The 22,633-nt window shown below is 33.1% G+C and overlaps 1 protein-coding gene across 13 annotated transcripts in view; it reads right to left on the bottom strand.

Moving 5' to 3' along the window:
• Positions 1 to 22,633, bottom strand: part of slc20a2 (solute carrier family 20 member 2) — a 117,617-nt gene that overhangs the window by 17,727 nt on the left and 77,257 nt on the right. For 12 of the 13 annotated variants that reach the window (NM_001442378.1, NM_001442379.1, NM_001442380.1 and 9 more), the window contains 5 exon segments: positions 5,881 to 6,066; positions 11,219 to 11,828; positions 13,319 to 13,528; positions 18,466 to 18,585; positions 18,760 to 18,856. In NM_001442378.1, coding sequence (NP_001429307.1) covers positions 5,881 to 6,066; positions 11,219 to 11,828; positions 13,319 to 13,528; positions 18,466 to 18,585; positions 18,760 to 18,856 — 1,223 coding nt within the window. 13 annotated transcript variants of the gene reach the window in all.

Genomic DNA, 22,633 nt, shown 5'->3' on the forward strand with positions numbered 1-22,633 from the left:
ATAGATCATTGATGACACTAAAACTGCCAGTAAGTGGCTAAAAGTGATTCAATGAATCATTCTTTCAAATTATTTAATGACTGCACCTGACATTAAGGCACTTTTTTTAACAAGTATTTTGGGACCGCTTTATAAACACTGACTTATCATTAATATTTATTGATACAAAAAAAAATGACAATATATAGATAGATGTTAGGTCAATAAATATTTTTTCTATTAAAGGTTTTTTCTTGTTTACTGTTTGAAAAGTTAAGGCTGGTTTATACTTCTGCGCCAAGTGATCTGCACGACCCACGGCGCATACCTTGTGCGTTTCTGCATTTATACTTCTGTATGCCATTTGTGTTGTTCAGCAATAGCACTTCCGATATGCTAGCTTTCAGTGAGGTTTTTATGGTTCTCTGTCTTGTGTTTCTTTGCAGGTGTTTTGTTTTTTCGGAACACTATCTTAACGTGCAAAGGGCTAAAACTTGCTCATTCTGAGGCAGAAACCTGGCGGGCATGCAACAACTTTATTCGTAATGTAAACACAAAATAAAACTTCTCCTGGGGCTCTTTCATAGGACTCGACATGTGAAAACATTCGCTCCAATGGGCTTGTGTGGCTCTCTGTTACCGTCCACATTAGTCAGCACTACCAAGTCGACCAATCACAGGGCTTGTGCTACACGTCATTGCAACGTAAGAGACCCCTTAACTAACTTTGACATTAACTTTATTTCATGATATTATTTCATTATTTCGACATTAGATCATTATTTATGAGTCATTATGTCGACAATTGTCTTTAGGGGTTGCATTGTAGTAATATTGACTATTCAATAATAATTGATTATTAGTCTAATTCTGCCTTCTAAAGGCTTATACTGTACCTTAACATTGATACTTGTCAAAATAATGAATTTTGTCAGAATAACTAGTTATGTCGAAATAATTACTAAATATCTTAAAATGAACTTTTACTCACTTTTTCCTCACCCCTCAAGTGATTATAAACCTTTACGAACTTCTTTCTTCTGTTAAACAAAAGATTGAAAAACGTTTATTGACAAAAACCTGTAACCATTGTAACACTTTTCCATAGTGAGGAAAAACAAATTCTTTAGAAGTCAACGGTTATAGGTTAACATATTCCTTCAGAATATTTTCTTTTGTGTTCAACAGAAGAAAGAAACTCAAATAGGGTTGAAGCAAGTGAAGGGTGAGTAAATGATGGCAGAATTTTCATTTAAATGTGAACCATCCTCTGTAATATCTTGGGAAAAAATGTTAATGTCAAAATGATGACTTAATATCCTGAAATAACAAGATAAGCTTTCTCATCAACTAACAAGCTTCTTTTTTCCACCAGGGCTATCATAAATACCTTGAACCAACCATATTGCAGATATTTGTGTGTTTAAAATCATGTCAGTTGGTAAGCTCTCTTTGTTAATTTTTTGCAATGAGGTTGACATATTCAATGTCACCTTGTACGTTGTTAAATCAACCATAATTACATTAGCTTATATGGAAAAATATCGAACACCCCTATATGAGAGTAGACACGTGTGCAGGCATGCAGGTGGAAAGAACATCAGTCCTGCTGTGAAATTATGCTGATGCACTTCTCATGTAGCCTCTTCACACACACACACACACACACACACACACACACACACACACACACACACACACACACACACACACACACACACACCTGGAGCATGTGGGTAAGACATGCATATTACATAAAGCAAAAAACACAAAACACAAAAGCATGCATTAAAACAGCACATTTTAAAATAAATAACACAATGCAAGAAGTTGCAGTAAAGAAATAAAAAAAAAAACAGCTCCTTTCTGTCAACATACATCAATGAGCAAGCTGACAGATGCTGAGGTCGGGTCGATTGTTATTTTTGTGAGCTACGTGAACACGGCCACCTGATCCACACTCACTTAGTATAGACTGAACTGTCATGCAGGATTGAACAGTCAGTGACCCTTCAGCGGAAAACCTGATCCGTCACACACACGCGCACACACATATTTGGAAAATCTGCACATGTGTAAGCAAATCTAAGTACTTTTTCAAATTAAAACATTTAAAATATAAAAAAATAACACCATTCACACAAACTTTTACAGATGTACTTTTTTTTTTGCTAGGTTTTAAAGAACTTAAAAACAAACAAAAAAATTAATTAATTAATTAATTAATTAATAATAATAATAATAATAATAATAATAATAATGTAACAATAATAATAATAAAAATAACTATGTCTACATGCCTAAATGGCCTGACTTGCTGCCATGTGATTGCCGGATTAGAAATTTGTGTTAATGGGCAGTTGGACAAGTGTACCTAATAAAGTGGCCATGGTAATAATGGATTAATGTTTACATGGCTGTTTATTGTGCCTAAGGAGATAATTCTGCAAAAAATGGTTAATTGCTGAAAAAATGCTGATGTTCATCCCATCTATACTAGTTTTTCCATGATCATAAACCAACAATTAAAACTAAAAAGAAAACATATTATAGCTTTTAAATGTTTTTTTAATGCATTGCTAAGTACTTGTCAACATACCAATTAGAATTATTTTAATTATCTTAATGTAACTATTAAAAGTAGGTAGATAACTTAAGTGCACCTTGCACTAGAAAAATAATTTGTGAATATTTACATTTTATTTTTAAAAAATAATTCTGTATGTTTTGAAATGAGAAATGTTTTCTTGGCAAGAAGCTGAAATAAAACACTACCATTCTGTTTAGTTTTATGATAATGTTTATAAAAGAAAAATCCACTACATTTTATAACCCCATTTAAGGAAAATATAAGTGAAGATGGGCGTTATTTTAATAGCAAAAAGTAATGTTCATGCTTCATGGTTCATACATGGTGAGTTTTATTTAAAAATTAATACCAAAGTTTTTAAATATGAGCAATCATAAACCTACTTATTTTTGGTCGTTGGTTTTTAACAGCCTTATTTTTTTCCCGACCATTTTACATTTGAAGTGTCATATGACTGTACTGTATAATAATCACACAATCTCTTCACAAGCATCCCTATTAAAATGACATGTGGCTCTCTTTCTCAGAACAGTGGGCATCTTTTTATAGAGTAACAAGCTTTGGTTCTGATGATCAACTGGAGCTCATTTGTTTTTGACAGTTTGTCTTGTTACTAAGTGAATCAAGGTCGCTGAGGCCGTGCGCACAAGTGTCTTGCTAAATTTAGCAAACCCAGGAGGGTGCAAAACAGAGAGCGATCTCTTTAAACTGCCTTTATTCTAAAGTGTGTTAAAAATGTAAAATTACGGTCATTCTGCGCTGATACTTAACCCGATTTGCGGTGGCAACACAAAGAGGGATTGAGGGCAAGTTCCCAAACGAGGGACGAGAAAAGCCGATATACAGAAAACTAATCTAGCAAGATTTCAATATCAGATAAACTGTTATGACCCTGCTGCCAAAGCACATGCTCTGTTCCTGCACTCTACCATTACACCTGAATCAAGAAGGGGAGATATCACTTCTGTCAGCTTTTGACATTCACCGCATGTTTACAGAACATATGTCTAGTAGACTATATTGTTGAATAAAATCTTCACTTTGATGAAAAAGGTATTTTTAGTGTATAATGTACCTTTTATCATTTGATTCAGAAGTAAAATAGCCCATCGTTAGCTGTAAAAAAAAATGCAACACTAAAACCACCAGTAGGTGGCAACATGATTCACTGAATCAATAATTTAAACTATTCGTTCAAATGGCTGATTCATTTCAATATGTAGAAAGTATTTATGATTAACCAGTGAATCTTTCATCTAAATGATTCGTTCAAAATGGTGATTCATTTTGAAACGCAGAAAGTAAATAGGTGCATTTAAATTCATGCAGCGCTGTGCAGACCTATCAAAATCTGTCTTAAGGCAGTGCATGCTGGTTAGAAATTTTGTCCGGACTGATGGTGCACCAACGCCATGTGACTGTCACATGTGGCATCAAAGTACCGTGACAGCGCTCTAAAGTTCACCGCATGACAACAACCGCCTGTGTTTCGGGTTTATTATTTCACAAATTTCATCTCACAAATTTCAAAACATACAATTAACTTTTTTTTACCATCTAAATCTTGTATACATCATGCTTATTAAAAGACTAAATATTATCATCTATATTATCATATAATAGTATCATCTTTTGTTAAGTAATTTGTTTATAAAGGCTAGATTGTTTGCACAGGTTTATTCAGCCTTTTTATACAGACGACTGTTTTCAGCTCCATAAATGATTTAAATGGTATATTTTAGTAAATAACCTAAATATTAACTCAAATAAGTCTTACAGACTTGTAATAAAGTAATTATATTAATTGATCCTGTCCAGCCCTATAAAGCTTTCTTAAAAAAAATTAATGAAAACATTTTTTTTATCAAATATAAAAAAATAATAAGATTATAAAATATTACAATTTCTGTAATTTATTCAGAAATGTTAAAAGTGACATTGATGTACGTTGCTCTTCCTGGGAAATTTCTAGTAAGTGGAGCTCATTTATTTTGGTCCTTTTGTTCAATCTTTTTGGATTAAAGTTTTTTTTTTTTTTAATGCTTTCATTATTCAAAATAATCCTATGATCGTGCATATTTCTTTTCTTTTTATGTGCCCTCTTGTTTTCCCCTTATTTCTCATACATTTTTTATATAGGCTACCAGTAATTAAATTTAGTTAATAATTCCCTTATTGTTAAAAAATGAACTGTAGTTTGTAGAGACTGTATTCTGTTTTATTTGTACTGTAAATCTTTTGATGTTACTTCAATAAATAAATTAATTAATTAATAAACAAATAATGAGGCCATGTGATCGGCCATCATGACTGTAGCAACTTTGAGCCCCGAAGTGTCCGACCTGACATGTCAGTTTTCAACTAATCTCGTTGATTGCCGGCTGCAGCCATGCTTCATGTCACCTAGTGTCTGTTTGAATGAATATAATATTCAATACAGTAACTCGCTCACTGCATAACTTTTTGCAAAGTTAGTAACATACTTGTCAGCTTGCACATTGTAAAAATAACAATGATATTATCCTAGACAACAAATATTACACATCTCAGATTATTTAAAAAAAATCGTATATGATGGACAACAAAAAACAGCTTGTTAGAAATAACATGCATTTATCAAATCAGGCCATTTTATTAAACCTGCAGATGCACACTGTGCATTTGTGCTGTCTTTTTAAATAACGTTTTTGATTAATTCAATGAACAAATTAAAATATTGAGAAAAATGTAGGTCATAATTAAGAATGTCAATTATTAATTGAAAATTACTTGTAATAATAATAATAATAATTAAATGCCATAAGCCTTTAACATGTCATACACAGTCATGAGAGAACATTAGCCTTTCCACATTCTCCGTTTCCTTAAAAAGCACAGCAACCTCACATTTGAAAAGCAAATATAGTTACAATAACAAAAACTATTTGCTCACATTAAGGATGTTTGCGGTTGCCAGTGTGTAAATCTGAGTACAATACTTAAATAGTTAGTAAACTCATTAAATAGTGTGGACATCGGAGTACAATCATTAAATAGTTTTTATAAATAGCTTTTTCAAACACAATTAGCCTTTATTTACAGTAAAGACACTTTCCTTTAGGTGAGGATGGCTGTGTTTTGAGTTTCATTTGTACATCCTGCTATGCCACTCTGAATGTGTATGTAGACACATACATTAAGTCAACCATTGATTGTTAATCTAAATGGTGATCTATCATGGGAATTTGTGGTCCCTAGCCAGAAAGGTACAGTGTGCATTGCAGGTTTAATGATTCACATGCATTCATCATGCAGAGGCGTTCTGTTCTCACCTGGAGGGGGTGATGGGAGTGAGGTCTTTGCCCATTGTTTGAATGACACGTCGACCCCAAACCCACAGTCCTGCGCAGATTCCCACGCCACCGTAAAAGAGCAGCCAGACAGGTGTGGCCGCGTCCTGCATCACTCCACCCTGATCGTAGATCATCCACAGGGCCACCAATGGACCAATCGCATTACTGTTACAGATGAAACAAACATGTGATTACAGCAAACTTATGACACAAACTACATGCAGATGAAAACACGCAATCAATCTAAAATCGAGTTATGAAATTAAATAAAATCTTTTTGAAAAGATGCATTTATTCAATCAAAAATGTATAAAAGTAACAGGATATAATAAATATAGTATATGAGTACACAAGTTTTAGCAGGCATGTAGTCCTCTAGAGAGGCTCTTTTCTTGTCATTAAAAAGGTTGAAACCATGGGTGCTCCTTTATATTTTTTATAATATAAAAGTTTATAATAAAATATAATGCTATATAAATGTGATAATAATTATAATAATAAAAATAGAAGCAGCAGTATGCAGTATGCCTGATCATATTTTTTCTTCTTTAGAAAGTATTATTTGTTTTATTTTGGCTAAAATAAACACAGTTTTTAATAATAAATCTGACTTTAACTGTGTGTGTGTGTGTGTGTGTGTGTGTGTGTGTGTGTGTGTGTGTGTGTGTATGGGGTGCATATTTCAGGACGTAATAATTAGAAATATTAAAGAATTATGAGAATAAAAATAATAGATATAACTTTATTAACATTACTAATGTCTCTAGTGTAACTTTTGATTCATTTCTTATATCCTTGGCCTAAATGAAATAATCATTAATACTTTTTTCCAATTTTTGCCACCACACTATAAGAAAAGCATATACCCAAATATAAGAATATAAATAATAATAAATCTACTACAACTAAGAAAATAATTTCAAAACAATACATTCATCTGTAGTAAACCTCCAAACTGCCAAAGCCCTTACTTCTTTAATAAACTTTTAAATGTAATCAATAAACCATTTGATACATTAATGTGTGAATATTAAAAATTAAATATGAACTACTAACACATCTAATTATTAATATTTATCCTAATCAATGCCTTTTACAGCATTTAAATTTTATTGTAACAGATGTGCTCATATTTTATTCAGTTCATTTGCTCTCCAGTCTAGGTATGCGCCGTATAAGTTTCTGACGGTATGATAACCTTGGATAAAAAAAAAAAATCACGGTTTCACAGTATAGTGATTACTGCTGTAAAATTATTTCTTTTTAAATTTTTGTGAAAAAAATCTTTTTCCCCGTTAAACAAAATATATTTTATTTTAGGAAACAATCATAATATTTTGGAGCAGTAAACATGTCAGGCTAAAAAATAAAAATAAATCATTGACTTCTGCTTTCTACATTTGTTTCAAAAACACAGATTTCTTTACAACACATAGAAAAAACACAAAAAAAATCCTTACAAATATTGAATGGTATAACAATAAATTTTACTGCTTTTAAAACCTTGACTTTTCCAAACTGCGATAAACCTTAAAACCAGTTATCGTCTCATGCCTACTCCAATATATTAAAATAATTTAAATGCACAATGAGTTATTATTACTTTTATTTTTATTATTAATAATTACAATAGAATTATTTTACAATACAATTATCAAATTATGTCACCAATAAAAGTAAATGCAAGATCTGAACCATTAAGACCTTAAGCAGCTGAAGTTTGCCCAAACTAAAGGCCACGTCTGGCTTTGGTCTTAGCAGTCTGGGTATGAGCCAATTCATCTGTAGAGCTGTGAAGCAGATCTGTGCCACTAACCTGAATGCTTGTTCTCAGGACACACTAATGCCGTGGAATGTGAAGAAACACAGCAAATAGTACAGTAGGTCTTATTCTGACCTCACTAATTACAAAGCAGACCAAAAAGCTAAAACATTAAAAATAAAAAGCTGAAATTATTCAAATAATAATACCAACCAAATATATTAAAGGTTCTCAAAAGCATAATGAAAGAACTCAGAATCCCAGAAACCCTGTTTGCTTCAATTCTGATATTTTAATCACTCACAGAATTGTAGCTCAGAATTTAGCAAATGTAGGACAGTCATGATATCTATTTTTGTTGTATGATATATTATTATCAAAATATATTATGATAAAAACTATATTATAGTCCTTTTAAGACTATTTTATGTCATCATGTCATAATATAATGACAGAATGACAATATAATAGCATCACAATGCAAGTACACTCTTCCAAAGGAAACATCAAATTTTATTCTTAAGAATATTTAATTTCATTATAGTCTTATCTTAACAATTTAATAATTAGACATTGGAATCAGAATGTGATTACACATATCCTTAACAATAATAACTTTTAACAAAAGATAAGCAAGATAAAAAGTAACGGAGGCTGCGCCTGCAATATCCGATATCTTTACATTTATATAGCGCTTTTCTGGGCACTCAAAGAGCTTTACACATTGGGCTGGAATTTCCTCATCCACCACCAGTGTGCAGCATCCACCTGGATGACACAACGGCAGCCATATTGCGCTAGACCGCACACCATACACCAGTTGATTGGTGGAGAGGAGACAGAGTGATGAAGCAAATTATGATATGGTGATGGTTAGGAGGCCATGATGGTCAGAGGCCAGTGGACAAATTTGACCGGGATGACAGGGTTAAACCCCTACTCTTTTCGAAGAACATCCTGGGATTTTTAATGACCACAGAAATTCAGGACCTGAGTTTAACGTCTCATCCGAAAGACGGCGCTCACTGAGCAGCATAGAGTCCTTTTTACTGGGGCGTTACGACACACACAGACCGCAGGTTGAGCGCCCCCAACTGGCCTCACTAACACCACTTCTGGCAGCAACCTAGCTTTCCCATGTGGTCTCCATATCAGATACCGACCAGGCACAATCCGGCTTAGCTTCAGTGGGGGACCATGTGAGTTGCAGAGAGCTAGCTGCTGGCTAAAGTAATTTATAGTAAATGCTATAGTGTTTTTTTAAAATCATACTTACACTGACACCTTCAATAGAGATAGTGTACAATCAGCTAAAATGTTGCAAGAATCAGTTATGTATGGGCCTTATATAGCACTAAAATGATTGCGGTCATGAGTCATGACCATTTGTTTTGCAATAAGTGGGTATATTGATTATTGTGACATGCCTAAGCAAAAGCAAATAAACCTATAATTAAGAAATAGCTTTTTAAGAGCCACTATTATACATAAAATAGGGTCATATTTTGGTTGTAAGGGTCTCCAACAACAGTCTAATATGCATGCAAGGTCAAAAAACACTTTCATGGTCTTATAATCTGCATTTATTTTTACGTAATTATCCCAGATGATCGCTGCTGCGATTGGTTGACACTGCCAGCCTTCAGCACGAGACAGAGTGAAATGCCGCAGCTAATCAACAATATAAAAGTAGTCACAGTGCATACACACTTTATAGTGTAAGGCGTGAATTTTGGCTGCCAGAGGGTGAATGTAAATACAGACGATGGACTTGAAAATACAGACGACTAACTATTTTATTGAGCAAAAACTCCAACAACTGGCAAAGAGATCTCCCAGCACACTCTACCTATCACGAAACACCTGATGACTCGTTATTAAGACGACTCGTTTGAAGCTCTATGAGTCGACTCTTTTATAGATGAATCAACAGTTTTAAACACTGAACACTTACAGATTTAAGCCTTAGCTGGATATTTCACTTCACTAAGATCTGTTACACACTACATGGAAGGGCATTTTCAAAAACCCAAAATTTGGGCTCTTTAAATTTGAATGAAAAACTCTAAATGGTGAGATCTTACTAAAAACTTAAAATAATAATGGAACATATAGCTTTTTTATTATTATTATTATTTCAAGTTATAAACCCCACAATTAAAATTGTGAGAAATTAAGAACTGTGCAAAAACAGTGCTGTAAAATGCTAATTAAAATCTAGTAAACTTGTTAAGAAGTGTACAAAGTAATAAACTAATAATAATTCTGAGGAAATTTGATATAATTGATAAAATTGAATAACAAATTGCAAGAAATAAAGTTACAAAGACTTGTAAGACCCAAATGCTATTGCTGCTGGAAAATTCATTACTTTAATATTGGCATTTAAAATTTTGAATTGCAAGAAAGCCGCAATAACTCGCAATAATAAAAATACCTTAAAAAACTTTTTTTAAATGCTAAAAAAGAGATATAAGTATAGTATATGTTATGAGTTTAATTATCAATTATTCTAGCAATAATGTTTAAAACAGCAATTCTGACTTGAGATTTTGCAATATACATTGAAAAAAATTATTCATAGATTATTCCTTGAATTAACTATTTATTTGGGCTGAATTTAAACAAGCAAATTAAAGTTGAACATTACTCAATTTAATTTGTTTAAATTCAACACATATTAGTTGTTCGCAACAATTTTGCAGACATTATTTTTAGTGTAGCAAAAGTCACATCTGCCCATGGCCAGCAGCTAGCTCTCCGCAACTCTCACATGGTCACCCACTGAAGCTAAGCAGGGCTGTGCTAGGTCAGTACTTGGATGGGAGGTTGCTGTCGAAAGTGGTGTTAGTAAGGCCAGCAGGGGTGCTCAACCTGCGGTCTGTGTGGGTCCTAACACCCCAGTATATTGATGTGAACTCCATACTGCTCAGTAAACATCGTCTTTTGGATGAAAGATTAAATCGAGGTCCTGACTCTCTGTGGTCATTAGAAACCCCAGGATTTTCCTCAAAAAAAAAAAAAAAAAAAAAGCAGGGGTTTAACCTCGGTATCCTGGCCAAATTTGTCCACTGGCCCCTGTCCATTATAGCCTCCTAACCAACCCCATATCATAACTGACCTCATCACTGTCACCTCTTCACCAATCAGCTGGTGTGTGGTGTGCGGTTTGGCGCAATATGGCTGCCGTCTCGTCATCCAGGTGGATGCTGCACATTGGTGGTGGATGAGAAGATTCCCCCAAAAATGTGTAAAGCGTTTTGATTGTCTAGAAAACCACTATATAAAAAGAATTATTATAATTATTATTAACTACATATAGAAAACACTAACAACCATATTTAGCAATATTTATCAAAGGAACAAACCTGTTGCTTGAAAACTTATAATTGAATTATTAAATTTAATCAATTCAAAAGATTTGTAAAAGAAAACGGAAAAAGCTTATCCGATTAATCTATCGATTAGTGGTAAAAACTAACCAACCCATCCATAAACTAACCTTAAAATTAAAAAAAATTAAAAAATTAACCAACACATTGAGTGTCCTCTTACCTGACATCATTCCCCCCATGTGCGAAAGAGCCGAAGCAGGCTGTGAGGATCTGCAGAAAGTGGAAGAGCAGGAAGACCTGAGAATTGTCTTTCTCCGCCTTGTCCTCATCAACACAGTCCTCTAACACCCCTTCAGCCGGAACCCGTGGCTCCCTTTTATCTGCCGCCAGATTCACATCCACATCGCCCTCCTCCGCTTCAATCTCAGCCTCCGCCACGGCATTACAGTAACTGGAGTAGCTGTCGTAGCGCAGACGCTTCTTGGAGTAGAAAACGGTGTCGCCTACAAGCTTCTCGCTGTCCTCTGGCGGAGGCGCACTGGATTCAGAGCGCAAGAGCGGCTGTACAGGCATCCCACAAATGGCCGCAGTGTAGCAGGTGTAGCTGTTGTTGCGGCGGAGGTGACGGTAGTTGTTGTCGGGACGGGAGCCGTGGCGCTCATCCTCCAGGCGGCCCTTGTGGATTTTGTGCAGGAGGTCTTTGTAGAGACCAGAGTCTTTGTGGACGGTATGGTAAACCTGGCCATCGCTGCGCATGTGGCCGTCGAAGCTGAAGCCTCCATTGGAAACGGGAGATTTCAGGCAGCCATTGGTCATGGAGTTGGTGCGACCTGATGAAAACAAAACAAACAAACATTAAATGAAACAAATATATCTTAGCTTAGCAGAGGACATTTTTGTCAAAAGGTAGTTATGGGCTGGCTAATATGTCCCCAAAATAAAATTAAATTAAATGTAATTATTTTTAAATAAATATATATATTTTTTTAAATATATAAAATATAAAATAAAATAAATAATAATAATAATAATAAAAAATAAACACAACATTTTTAAATTAAATTCACAAATTGTCAATTGACATTGATATTTATCACAATAAAAGTTAAAGGTCTATATATCTTTCAGGTGTAATTTTAGATTTTTGCTTTGAGTAAAAGCTGTAAATAGTTGGTTGTTTAAAAAAGGTAAAGACTTGGTAAACTAAATCTACAATTTTATAGTAAAAAAACAACACCAAAAGTTTCAATCAGATGCACATTCCACCAATTCAGGGCCACTTTCAAATACATAGCCACCATCTAAAGCCACCATCTTAAGAACTAGTTTAACCACCTAGCATTTAGCCGGGGTAAGAACTTTCGCTTTTTACATTTGAAATAAATCAGTCAACCTTTTTGTAAATGACTTTAAAAAAGTTACGTCCAGTGTTTTAGGGGGGAAAAAATGGAGTCTAACTTTTTAAGACTCAAGCCCAAGTATTTTAAGCAACCAGCCCCTAGGGTACAACATTTACAATGATACAATATTTATAATAAACTTGTATTAAAACAGGTTTTTGTTGCTTTACATGACAGATTGATGCAGATTCAATAAAAAAAGTTTGATCAGTGTCATTGATCAGTAAAAAGATAGCACTTTATTTTATAGTTCTGTTTTGTGTGTACATATTATTATGCCATTGCATTATCTGAGTAATAACTAGCTACAATCCTTAAATCTACCCCTGAATTTAACCTTATAACAATTTCTTACATTTTTATAACACTTACACCTGGATGATGCAATGGTAGAGAGAAGCCAGAGTGATGAAGCCAATTATGATATGGGAATGGTAAGGAGGCCAGGATCACATCTCATCAGAAAGACAGCACTCAGAGTCAGTATACGAGCAGTATGGAGTCCCCATCTATATACTAGGGAGTTAGGACCTGAACAAACCGCAGATTGAGCACCCCCTGCAGGTCTAACTAACACCACTTCTGGCAGCAACCTAGCTTTCCCATCTCGTCTCCCTCCCAGGTACTGTACGGGCACAGCCCTGCTTAGCTTCAGTGGGCAACCATGAGAGATTTGCAGAGAGCTAGCTCCTGGCTATTATATACAATTCCCTATTAGATACAATTTGGCTATTAGATACAATTCCTGCAAAGATAAGCAGCACCATTTAGTTCCACTTTGAAGCTTAAAATCATGTCCAACATTTATTGAATGCATCATGTTTAATCAATGGAACATTTGTTGCAATAATAATAATAGTATCATCGCTTGGTCTTTGATGGTACCCATTAAAAAACAACCATAGTTGTTTTTCACGTACCATAGACTCTGCCGTTGGGCAGGACAGTTCCTCCATTAGCCAGGCTGTTGAGCTCTCCTGTGGACTCCTCAGTCATCGGCAGCACTGCGTCATTGCTGCTTTTCGCACCTGGAAGCTCTTTAAACACAGGAGCTTCCTCTTCCTCCTCAGGGATTTTATCCAAACTCTCATCAGAGATGCGAGAAAGTGCATGCTCTTTCTTCAGACGACCTGTTTGTGAGAGAAAACAGTAAGAAATTCATGAAAGCCAGCATGTATGTATTAAATATCAATTATTATTATTATAGATTAAAGATATATATTGGTACCATACTGGTTAAGATCCTTTATTAGTTTTTTATTACTTATATTGCCTATATTGTTTTTTAAATATTTTGAAAACAAATTTCTTTTGGGTTTACATTTAGATGCTCATTAAATGTACCATATTCTCTAACATAATCTGTCAGTGTTTTTTTTTTTCTGAAACGTGCGGTGAAATATTCTAAAGCGACTTATTCTATGTTATGCCAAGCCTCAAAAACATTTTTGGATTAGTGCTGGAAGAGAACAGGATTTGTTACGGACTGAAAGGAACTTAAATAGATGTTTATAATGCTTGTAAACTTTCAAAATGTATTTACATTTTTATTTGTGCATGTGTGGAAATGCTACTTTTTCATTATTCTTTTTTAATTACAGTAAAGTTGCAGTGATGTGAAAGTGTACTGATATCTTATTTTTTGTACATGTTTGTCACTTTAATGTTTCAGATCATAAAATAAATTTAAATATTATTCTTGTATAACACAAACACGTCTAGGAAAAATTGGTTTCAAAACTGCATTGTGTGAAAAAATGCTTTGCCCCCAAATTAATTACCTGTCCACGCTTAGAAACAACTATCTCAAGCATTTTCAATGACTTGCAGTGAGTCTGTTACAGTGCTGTGGAGGTATTTAGAGTTATTGTAATTCTGCCACACTGATTGCTTTGAGCATGAATCACCTTTTAAAGATCATGTCACAGCATCTCAATTGTTTTCAGTTCAGGACATTGACTAGGCCCCTTCAAAGTCTTCATTTTCTTTTTATTTAGCCATTTCTAACTTTATTTGTACATGTGCTTTTACAAAACAGTTATACATCAAATAAATATTATTTTTTGAACTTTTGATAGAAACAACTTTTACACATTTTGGCAATTAAATGTTTTTTTTTTTTATCTAAATGGCCAAAAACGTTAAATGACAAAGTATCATATTATTTATACAGTTGTATTAGCTCAACTTTTTAATATTAGTGTATCCCTATTAATATCCCTTGAAACACTGTTTGCAAAGAGGAATTTGTGAAAAAGTGGAAATTACAAGCATAATTTACAAGCTTACAGTGATAATAACAATCAAGCAAACATAATCATTAATAAACATAGAAAATCCATGCGTGTAAAACTGTGAAATAAGTATGATCACAACTGGCTCTTTTTAATTGAGCAGTGATAATAAACAACTATTGTAAATGAGGAAAACTAATTTAAAGTGTGTGTAGCTTTTATTCATTATCACTGCACCATTAGTGCAATTTTGATGCTAATTTGAGCTTTACCCATAGAATTGATACTTCTAAAAAGCCTGAAAGCCAATGAATAAATAAATCAGATTTCAAGGATTTATACAGCTTGTCACATGGGAAACGGCACTATGAAACAGACCCTTGATCTGAAACTAAATTTAATCAAGCATGCAATAGTTTAATAAAGCACTAATCTGCGAGTGAAAGCAGTGCATTAGACCAGACACTGCAAGCAAAAACAGCTTTTCATCCACTTGTCAACACTTATAAGGTGTTTTTATTTCAGTTTAAGTCAAATAAAACATCCAAAATACACTTTTAAGTGTTCCTTTTGTTGCACTTTATCAATTAGGGTCTGCATATTTCAATTGCATTGCCTATTTTTAAAGGTGATTTTCTCAAAACCTGGTTTTCCTCCTGCACTGAGGCGTAAATCTCCACTCCAGCCACCTTTGCTTAGATCAGACTCCACAGTTTTTAAAGAGGAATGTTCATAAATAATTTGCCTGATATATACAGTACATACAGTATTATATACAGTATTGTATTGACCAAAAATCATGAAAATATTTGTTTTCCATGCTGTTTTTCTGAATAATGTGTGATAAAGAGATTCCCAAATCCCCTCAGTAAATATCTTTTACTTCAACGTCAAAAAATTAAACAAGACTTTTAAAGCAGACTCCGTGTTTACATTTTTATACTCCATTAAGAGCTAGATACAAATTAGAGCATATTTAACATATTTAAACAACATTGTTGAAATCTTTCTGTAATGCAAAAAAAGTTCGCAATTCTCAATGTAAACAAAACACGTGGCCATTGAAAAAGTACAGCGACGGCACAAAGTCTGCGTGACTCATCTGAAAACACAGTGATGTTCTCAAATAAACAGCTTCGGTTTATTTGCTTTTCATTGCTCTCAGCGTCGGCCCAACGCAACACGGAGCCAGGAGAAATCATTCTGTACATGAGCAAAAGCCCAGCAGAGCCGCAGATGTGAGGCAGATCCTCACGCTGAGACTCATCTTTGACTTTTTCCAAAGCTACATTAGAAATAACATTGATCTCCATGGCCAGGTGTCAAGTGGAAAAACACGTGAATCACACGATTTCTGTGAATGCAGTTAGTAATCATAACCGTCTTCAGATGATAGATTTCATATAAAAAAAAAGAAGTGTGATGTATAAAATGACTAAAATACTGTTTTACTTAATACTCAGTGTTTAAATGTTTCCATGCGGTTTTGGTCAGAATCAAATCTCTATAGACTATAGTCAGGGTAAAACAAGGCGATAAGAGACTGAAGTAATGTACATTTAATAGATTGAACTGTTGTTTAACACTATCGATATTACCAATCATATCAACAAATACTCCATACAACTCTTGTGTAAGTTATGAGCTGTGAAAATTGCATGATCTAGGACATTTAGTGTATGTCATTGCAAAGACTGTATATCGATCCCTCATCAGATGGATACAGTATAATTTAAATTTAAATGTATTAAATGGGATAGCCCCTTGAGATGAACCATCTCATTTTTGAGAGGGTCCCAATGAAGTACATAAATCAAACGGAGTACATCAAGTCATAACAAAAATACTGCTAAACAAAACAAACAAACAACCACACACAAGCAAGCGGCACACTTCACCTGAAACACTTCCCACAGTCTAAACTCTAAGCAAGCAAAAATATGAAAAGTACAATTTGATATACAAATAAATAATAAGCATGTAAATAGGAACCAATATTAATAACATTTACGAGTTGTTTCCAAAAAAGAAGATAAATTAGTTCTGAAAAGACTAAATGTCTTAATTGATCTAAAAGAAGAAAAACGACAGCCACGTTGTTGTAATTCTTGAAATAAAAAAGTAATTCTGTTGCATATGTTGAAGAGAATATGAGGAGCTAAATGGAAAAAAGTTGTTTAAATAAGAAGGGAAACTAAAATAAACACATTTAAAAAGAAACAAACTACTACAACTTCCAGTCATGCACCACTCACACGCACCTGTTCCGAGTTCCTGTGATTTTACACACACAGACACAGCTAAAGCTCATCATTCACTCATTACAAGGACTATATATACAGCGCACACACACACAGATCAGGGCTAACTCGTGTTATACTGAATTGTGAACATTACGATGCATTTTCCTTTTGCCTTGTCTTGCCGTATTTGTCCCTCTCTGTTTTTGATTGATTATTCCTGATACTGCCTGCCTTCTGACCACTTACCTGTCATTTGTTTACAACTCTGGATTATCTGCTTGTACTCGTTTGTCCCTGTGTTGACCATTGCTTGCCTGACTATTTGTAATAAACCTAGATTTGGATCCGCACTTCCTTTGTCAGCATTCACTTTACATTACAGATACTATCTGCAGAACTTGGGTTAAGCAAACCAAGAGATGTGTATATGCAATGATGGGTTCTATACAGACATCTTAAAACAAACTTGCATAGAGAGTTGAAGACCATATTTAATAATTTAAATTAATATCAGAGGTACTGTTATAAATAATCTCAGGATAATAAATAATAGGGAAAATTAATTGAGAAATCAATTTCTTTTTTTTTTTTACTTGAAATGAAAAACAATTAATAGAATGATAAAGAGAACCTAAACACCGATATGACTTTTTAATCCTAAAACAAATATGGGGTTTAAAGGACAAATCAAATACCTAGATATTTAAATAATTATGTTAGAATTACAGTATAAGTAATAATTTAAATGCAATAATATTACAAATAAATATGATATGGTTTTAATTATATTTTTTATATTTTTTAATCTTACCTTATAATGGTAAATGTTATTATAATGATAATAATATTGATGTTATTATTGGTAGTATAATTATTAAATACTTGACGGGTCAATTTAGGAGTAATATTTGTAGATTGCTGCTGCTGGTTCTATTGATACCAACACCGATGATACTAATACTAATAAGCCCTTTTAATTATTTAAGCAGTTTTTATAAATCAAATCACAAACAGTTACAACTGATAAAACAGATAAAAATACTGATTTCTTAATGTTTAAATTAAAAATGCTTTAATATTAATGCCATTATTAGTACTGCATTTAAAAGGTTATTATTAAATACTTTAATTCAATTTAATTAAATTTTCAATAGTTTTTATATATGTCTTGAACAATAATATTAATAATTATTATTATTATTATTATTATTATAATAGACAAAGTTATTTTAATATATTACAAACAGCTAAAATGCAACAGATAAAAATCTGATTTGGTTATTTTTGTCTAATACAATTAAAGAAACGACAACAACTTTTGCTTCGTCTATATATTCTGTCTGGTTTTAATTATTGTATATTAAACATTTTTATTATTCAATTTATATTTTTATTTTTAAAGTTTTGTTAACAATTGTTTTATTTTAATCGCTAAACTAAATAAAGCACATTCATTTTTATGTCTGGTAAAAAAAGTATTAATTCATGCCTGCACCGAGTTTTAGGCCCTAAGTAGTACAAACATTCAAGACAGACATCAAGCAGCACTTAAAGCGACGCGTGTACAAAAGAGAAAAGGACAGTACGTACTTGCTATTTTCCTTCTCATCCAGGGGCAAACAAAAATCCAGACCAGACCGGCACATACCAGCGCACCAGCCAACGTAATGAGGGCAATGGCCCAGACAGGGAGCATCTCCAAACCCAGTACTGCAAAATACAGAAAGAGCACGACACGGTCACACACTTTGACACACACTCACACTTTATTCATCAAAACATTACACTGAAAAGAATACCAGAATAAATGTGGGAAATTAGGTATATTTAATGTCTGCATTTATGTGATGATGAATGAATGAATGTGTTTGGTGACTTTCTTACAAGGAGCTCCAGTGTACATGATGGAGAAGGTGTTGATCCCGATGGTTGACGCATAGAAGAGCGGCAAAGCACGGAGACCATTAGGAACAGGGTCATCCTAGAAACATGAAGATCATTAAATAAGCTTCAACTATGAGTAAAGCACAAAGATTTCATGTAGAAGACAAAAAAAACATGGATTGGCTTTTATTTCCCTTTTCTTTTGTTTATCCATTAAACTCACATTAATTGTTAGGTAAGAAATATGTACAATATTTTGAAAAAAAAAAAAAAGTTCCATTATTGGTTGCAATTTAAACAGCCAATTTTAAAATTAAGTAATATTATAGTGTTTATGTAATTGTTGATTAATAATGTAACGAACTATTAATTTTTCTTGGTTAAAGATTTCTTTTTTGTTTTAGTTTGTATTATTTTTATTTAGATTAAAATTATTTATTTATTTTTTACATTTAAGAAGGTCTGCACGATACTAGAAAAATCTGGCATTGCAATATTGTTTTATTTTGTGATATTATTTTGTGATTTATATTGCGATATAAATATAATTTCTCCTGATGACTTATTATCTCTATTTGGAAAGAATTTATAATGTTAGATCAACTGGGATAATTCTGCAGTGGGAGTGCATCTCCATAAAATCCAATAAACAATCTATCAATTACCCCGACAGATTTTCGTTGTGGTGTGTGCTATGTGTAGTGCATTTCTGTATTTGCACTGTTGTGAGTGTTTTCATGCACATGTTTAGTCAATGATTGATGAATTGATCTTTACTATTTGCGTCTCCATAAAATCTAATAAACAACCTGTAAACTTTTTGGGGGCCCCCAGCACGTTTTTATTGTGGTCTGTGCTATTTGCAGTGTATTTCTGTATTTGCACATGTTGTGAGTATTTTCAAGCATAATCTATAAATATCTTCAAGAAAAAGATGCGACAAAAATCAAGTGTTTTATCATTTCCCGATAAAAATAAAAATAGTTTAATAAAATTAATTGTTAAAGTCACAAGTGGTGCAATTTCTTATACCTGAGTGCTTTTAAAATCATTATAAAATTCCAGGCATCAAAAAAACATGTAAATGATAAATAATGCAAACTAAATAATGCATACATCCTGTGATGCGTGTCTATTGCAAATTGCAATAACGCTGCTGAAACGATATACTGTGCACCAGTACATCTAGGTATTTCGCTGTTATGCAAATACAAATTTTTTTATTACTAAATTATTATTTTATTATCAAATAACTTTCAAATAGTTTTAATACATTTTTATACATATGTTTAGATTAGTTCTTTTTTTTTTTTTGAGAAATTTAGCTTTTCAACGTCAACATTAAAGCAGCAGCCCTTGGCCAATAGTTTTTAATAGATTTGTTCTAATATTAATATTCTTATCAGCTTTATTTCACTATAATAGTTCTATTTTGTCATTATTTATGCTGTATTCCTGCGAAAACAAATGTCTTTAGAAAACGTACAAGTAGAAGGTTCAAGATTTATGCTTTCTTTTACAGTTTTATGAATTTGTTGGTTCCATTAAGAGTTGTATAATTACTGTATATTCTCATTTGCACAGAGAAATACCACAGAATGATAAACAGCACTTTTCTACACATAAAATATAGTTGCTATAGGAGATCATCATCTTCCTTTTGGTTTTCACAGAACAAAAACACAGAAGTCTAGCTCAACATTAGGTTGAATGAAAAAAATAAATAAATAAAAAAGATGGACTATTCCTTTAAACCACAGTGGTTATGTGGCCGCAGGTTAGAATGCAAATGATAAATTATAATACAAACTCAATAGTGCATATATCCTGCGATGTGTCTATTGGGAATTATCACATTGCGATATTTATGCTGAAATGATAATATTGGCAAGCCCTACATTTAAGTATTTGGCTATTATGCACTTTTTATTTTAATTATTAAATATTTATTTATTATTAAATATCTTACATTTTATTTTAAAGCATTTTTGTATATCCGTTTCAGTTAGTTTTTTTATTTTTTATTTGAGCTATTCAGCTCTTCGGCATTAATATTGTCGAAGCAGCAGCTCATGGCCAATAGTTATTAAGAGTTCTGTTCTAAAATTACCATTTTACCTCGGCTTTATTTCACTATAATAGTTCTAATTGGTCATTATTTATGGTGTATTTCTGCAAAAAGAAATGACTTTAGAAATATTACAAGTAGAAGGTTCAAGATTTATGCTTTCTTTTACAGTTTTATGAATTTGTTGGTTATATTTAAAGTTGTATAATTATTCTATATCCCTATTTACACAGAGAAATACCACAGAACGATAAACGGCACTTTTCTACACATAAAAATACAGTTGCTAGGAGATTCTGCTCATCATTTTCCTTTTGTTTTTCACAGAACAAAGACACAGAAGTCTAGCTCAACATTAGGTAAAGTAAAAAAAAAAAGGTGGACTGTTCCTTTAAACCACAGTGTTTATGTGGCCGCAGGTAAGAATGCACTTCCCAGCACCAAATTCTTTAAGGCTTAAATATGTAAGTGTTTACAGAGAGGGAGTCGACACCAGGCACACATTTAAAAGATGAACTGCAGTCAACTGTAAAACAGACTCATCACAGACCACAGATGAGCTATTGTCAATGCAAAGCTATCTAAACAGCCACAGGCATTACTTGGAAAGAGTCAGTAGAATGAAAACATATTTCAAATGGTATATATATGACAGTAAAAGGCTTCTACTGCACTTTAAGGTTTACACTAGTCATCAGAATAATATAAAAAAAAATACTTAAAGATCCTGTGAAGTTCTTTGAAATATGCAATTTTATTCAATGTTTGACGTAAATCTCAATCAAAACATGATGAGAAGGTGAGACTGTAAGAAGTAAGCCCCTGTGTGAGTTTGTGGCATTATTTTAGGCATGCTTAGAATGTACAGGCCAATGAGCTTTTCTATTTAGAACAACAGAATATTGTTGAGACCAATCTAAATGTGGGTGGGTATTTATCTCTAAACTTATAATACTATTTAAGTCATATGGTGATTACTCAAAGTTACTAATAGTTTAAGTAAATTGGTCTGCTTGATTGTATTTTAATGATCATGGTATGATCAAATAGTTTTGTTTCCATTTAGTAGATAGCAGATCTATGGGGACCACACAAAAAATATCCTAAAGTGAGCAAGTAGAGTTCTGCCATTTTTGCTGAAATGGGAAAAAAAAAATCAACTGCTGGATCTAATCTCACTATATTTGTTAAACGTGATATTTAATTCATCTTGTTGTTTATATCTGACGATATATTCCGCGATTTTGGTCTACTGAATCAATGTATGTTTTGTATTTTCAATGAGAATGAAAGGAGGCAGTTATGCTACATGCTCCATTTTGTTATAAATATGTATACAGTTAAGATGACATTCAAAAAAATATGTAGCTACATGATGCCTCAACATTTTTAGTGTCTGTTAAGTTAATATCAAAATGAAAGTAGGCAGTTCCTTAAATCATGTTTTTATTTTATTGTTAAGATAGCCAGGGTGATGTGAATGAGGTTATAAAGTACACTGTTCCCTTTGAAGAATTGCCCGACGTGTCCACGGGAGTTTGTTTTCCATATCTTGCAAAGTCTGAACTTACAAGGTAATGATGCAAAACTGTGTTGTGCAGGCTACTTAATATGGAGTAAAAAGCCCCAATCAGATTGCATCAGGCGAATGACTGCAGCCCCTCTTTTGTTTTCAGATGTCTCTATTTTCCTCAATCCACACTGACACAGAGCAGCAGCATTTTAAAATGAAAATGGCTCCTTCAGTGTTTTCAAAAAGCTCAGTTTTCAGGGCGCGAAAACTCTGGGGTAGTGTGGATAGATGGT

The sequence above is a fragment of the Danio rerio genome, chromosome 8 (assembly GCF_052040795.2).
Source record: "Danio rerio strain M-AB ecotype USA chromosome 8, GRCz13ab, whole genome shotgun sequence".
NCBI lineage: Eukaryota > Metazoa > Chordata > Actinopteri > Cypriniformes > Danionidae > Danio > Danio rerio.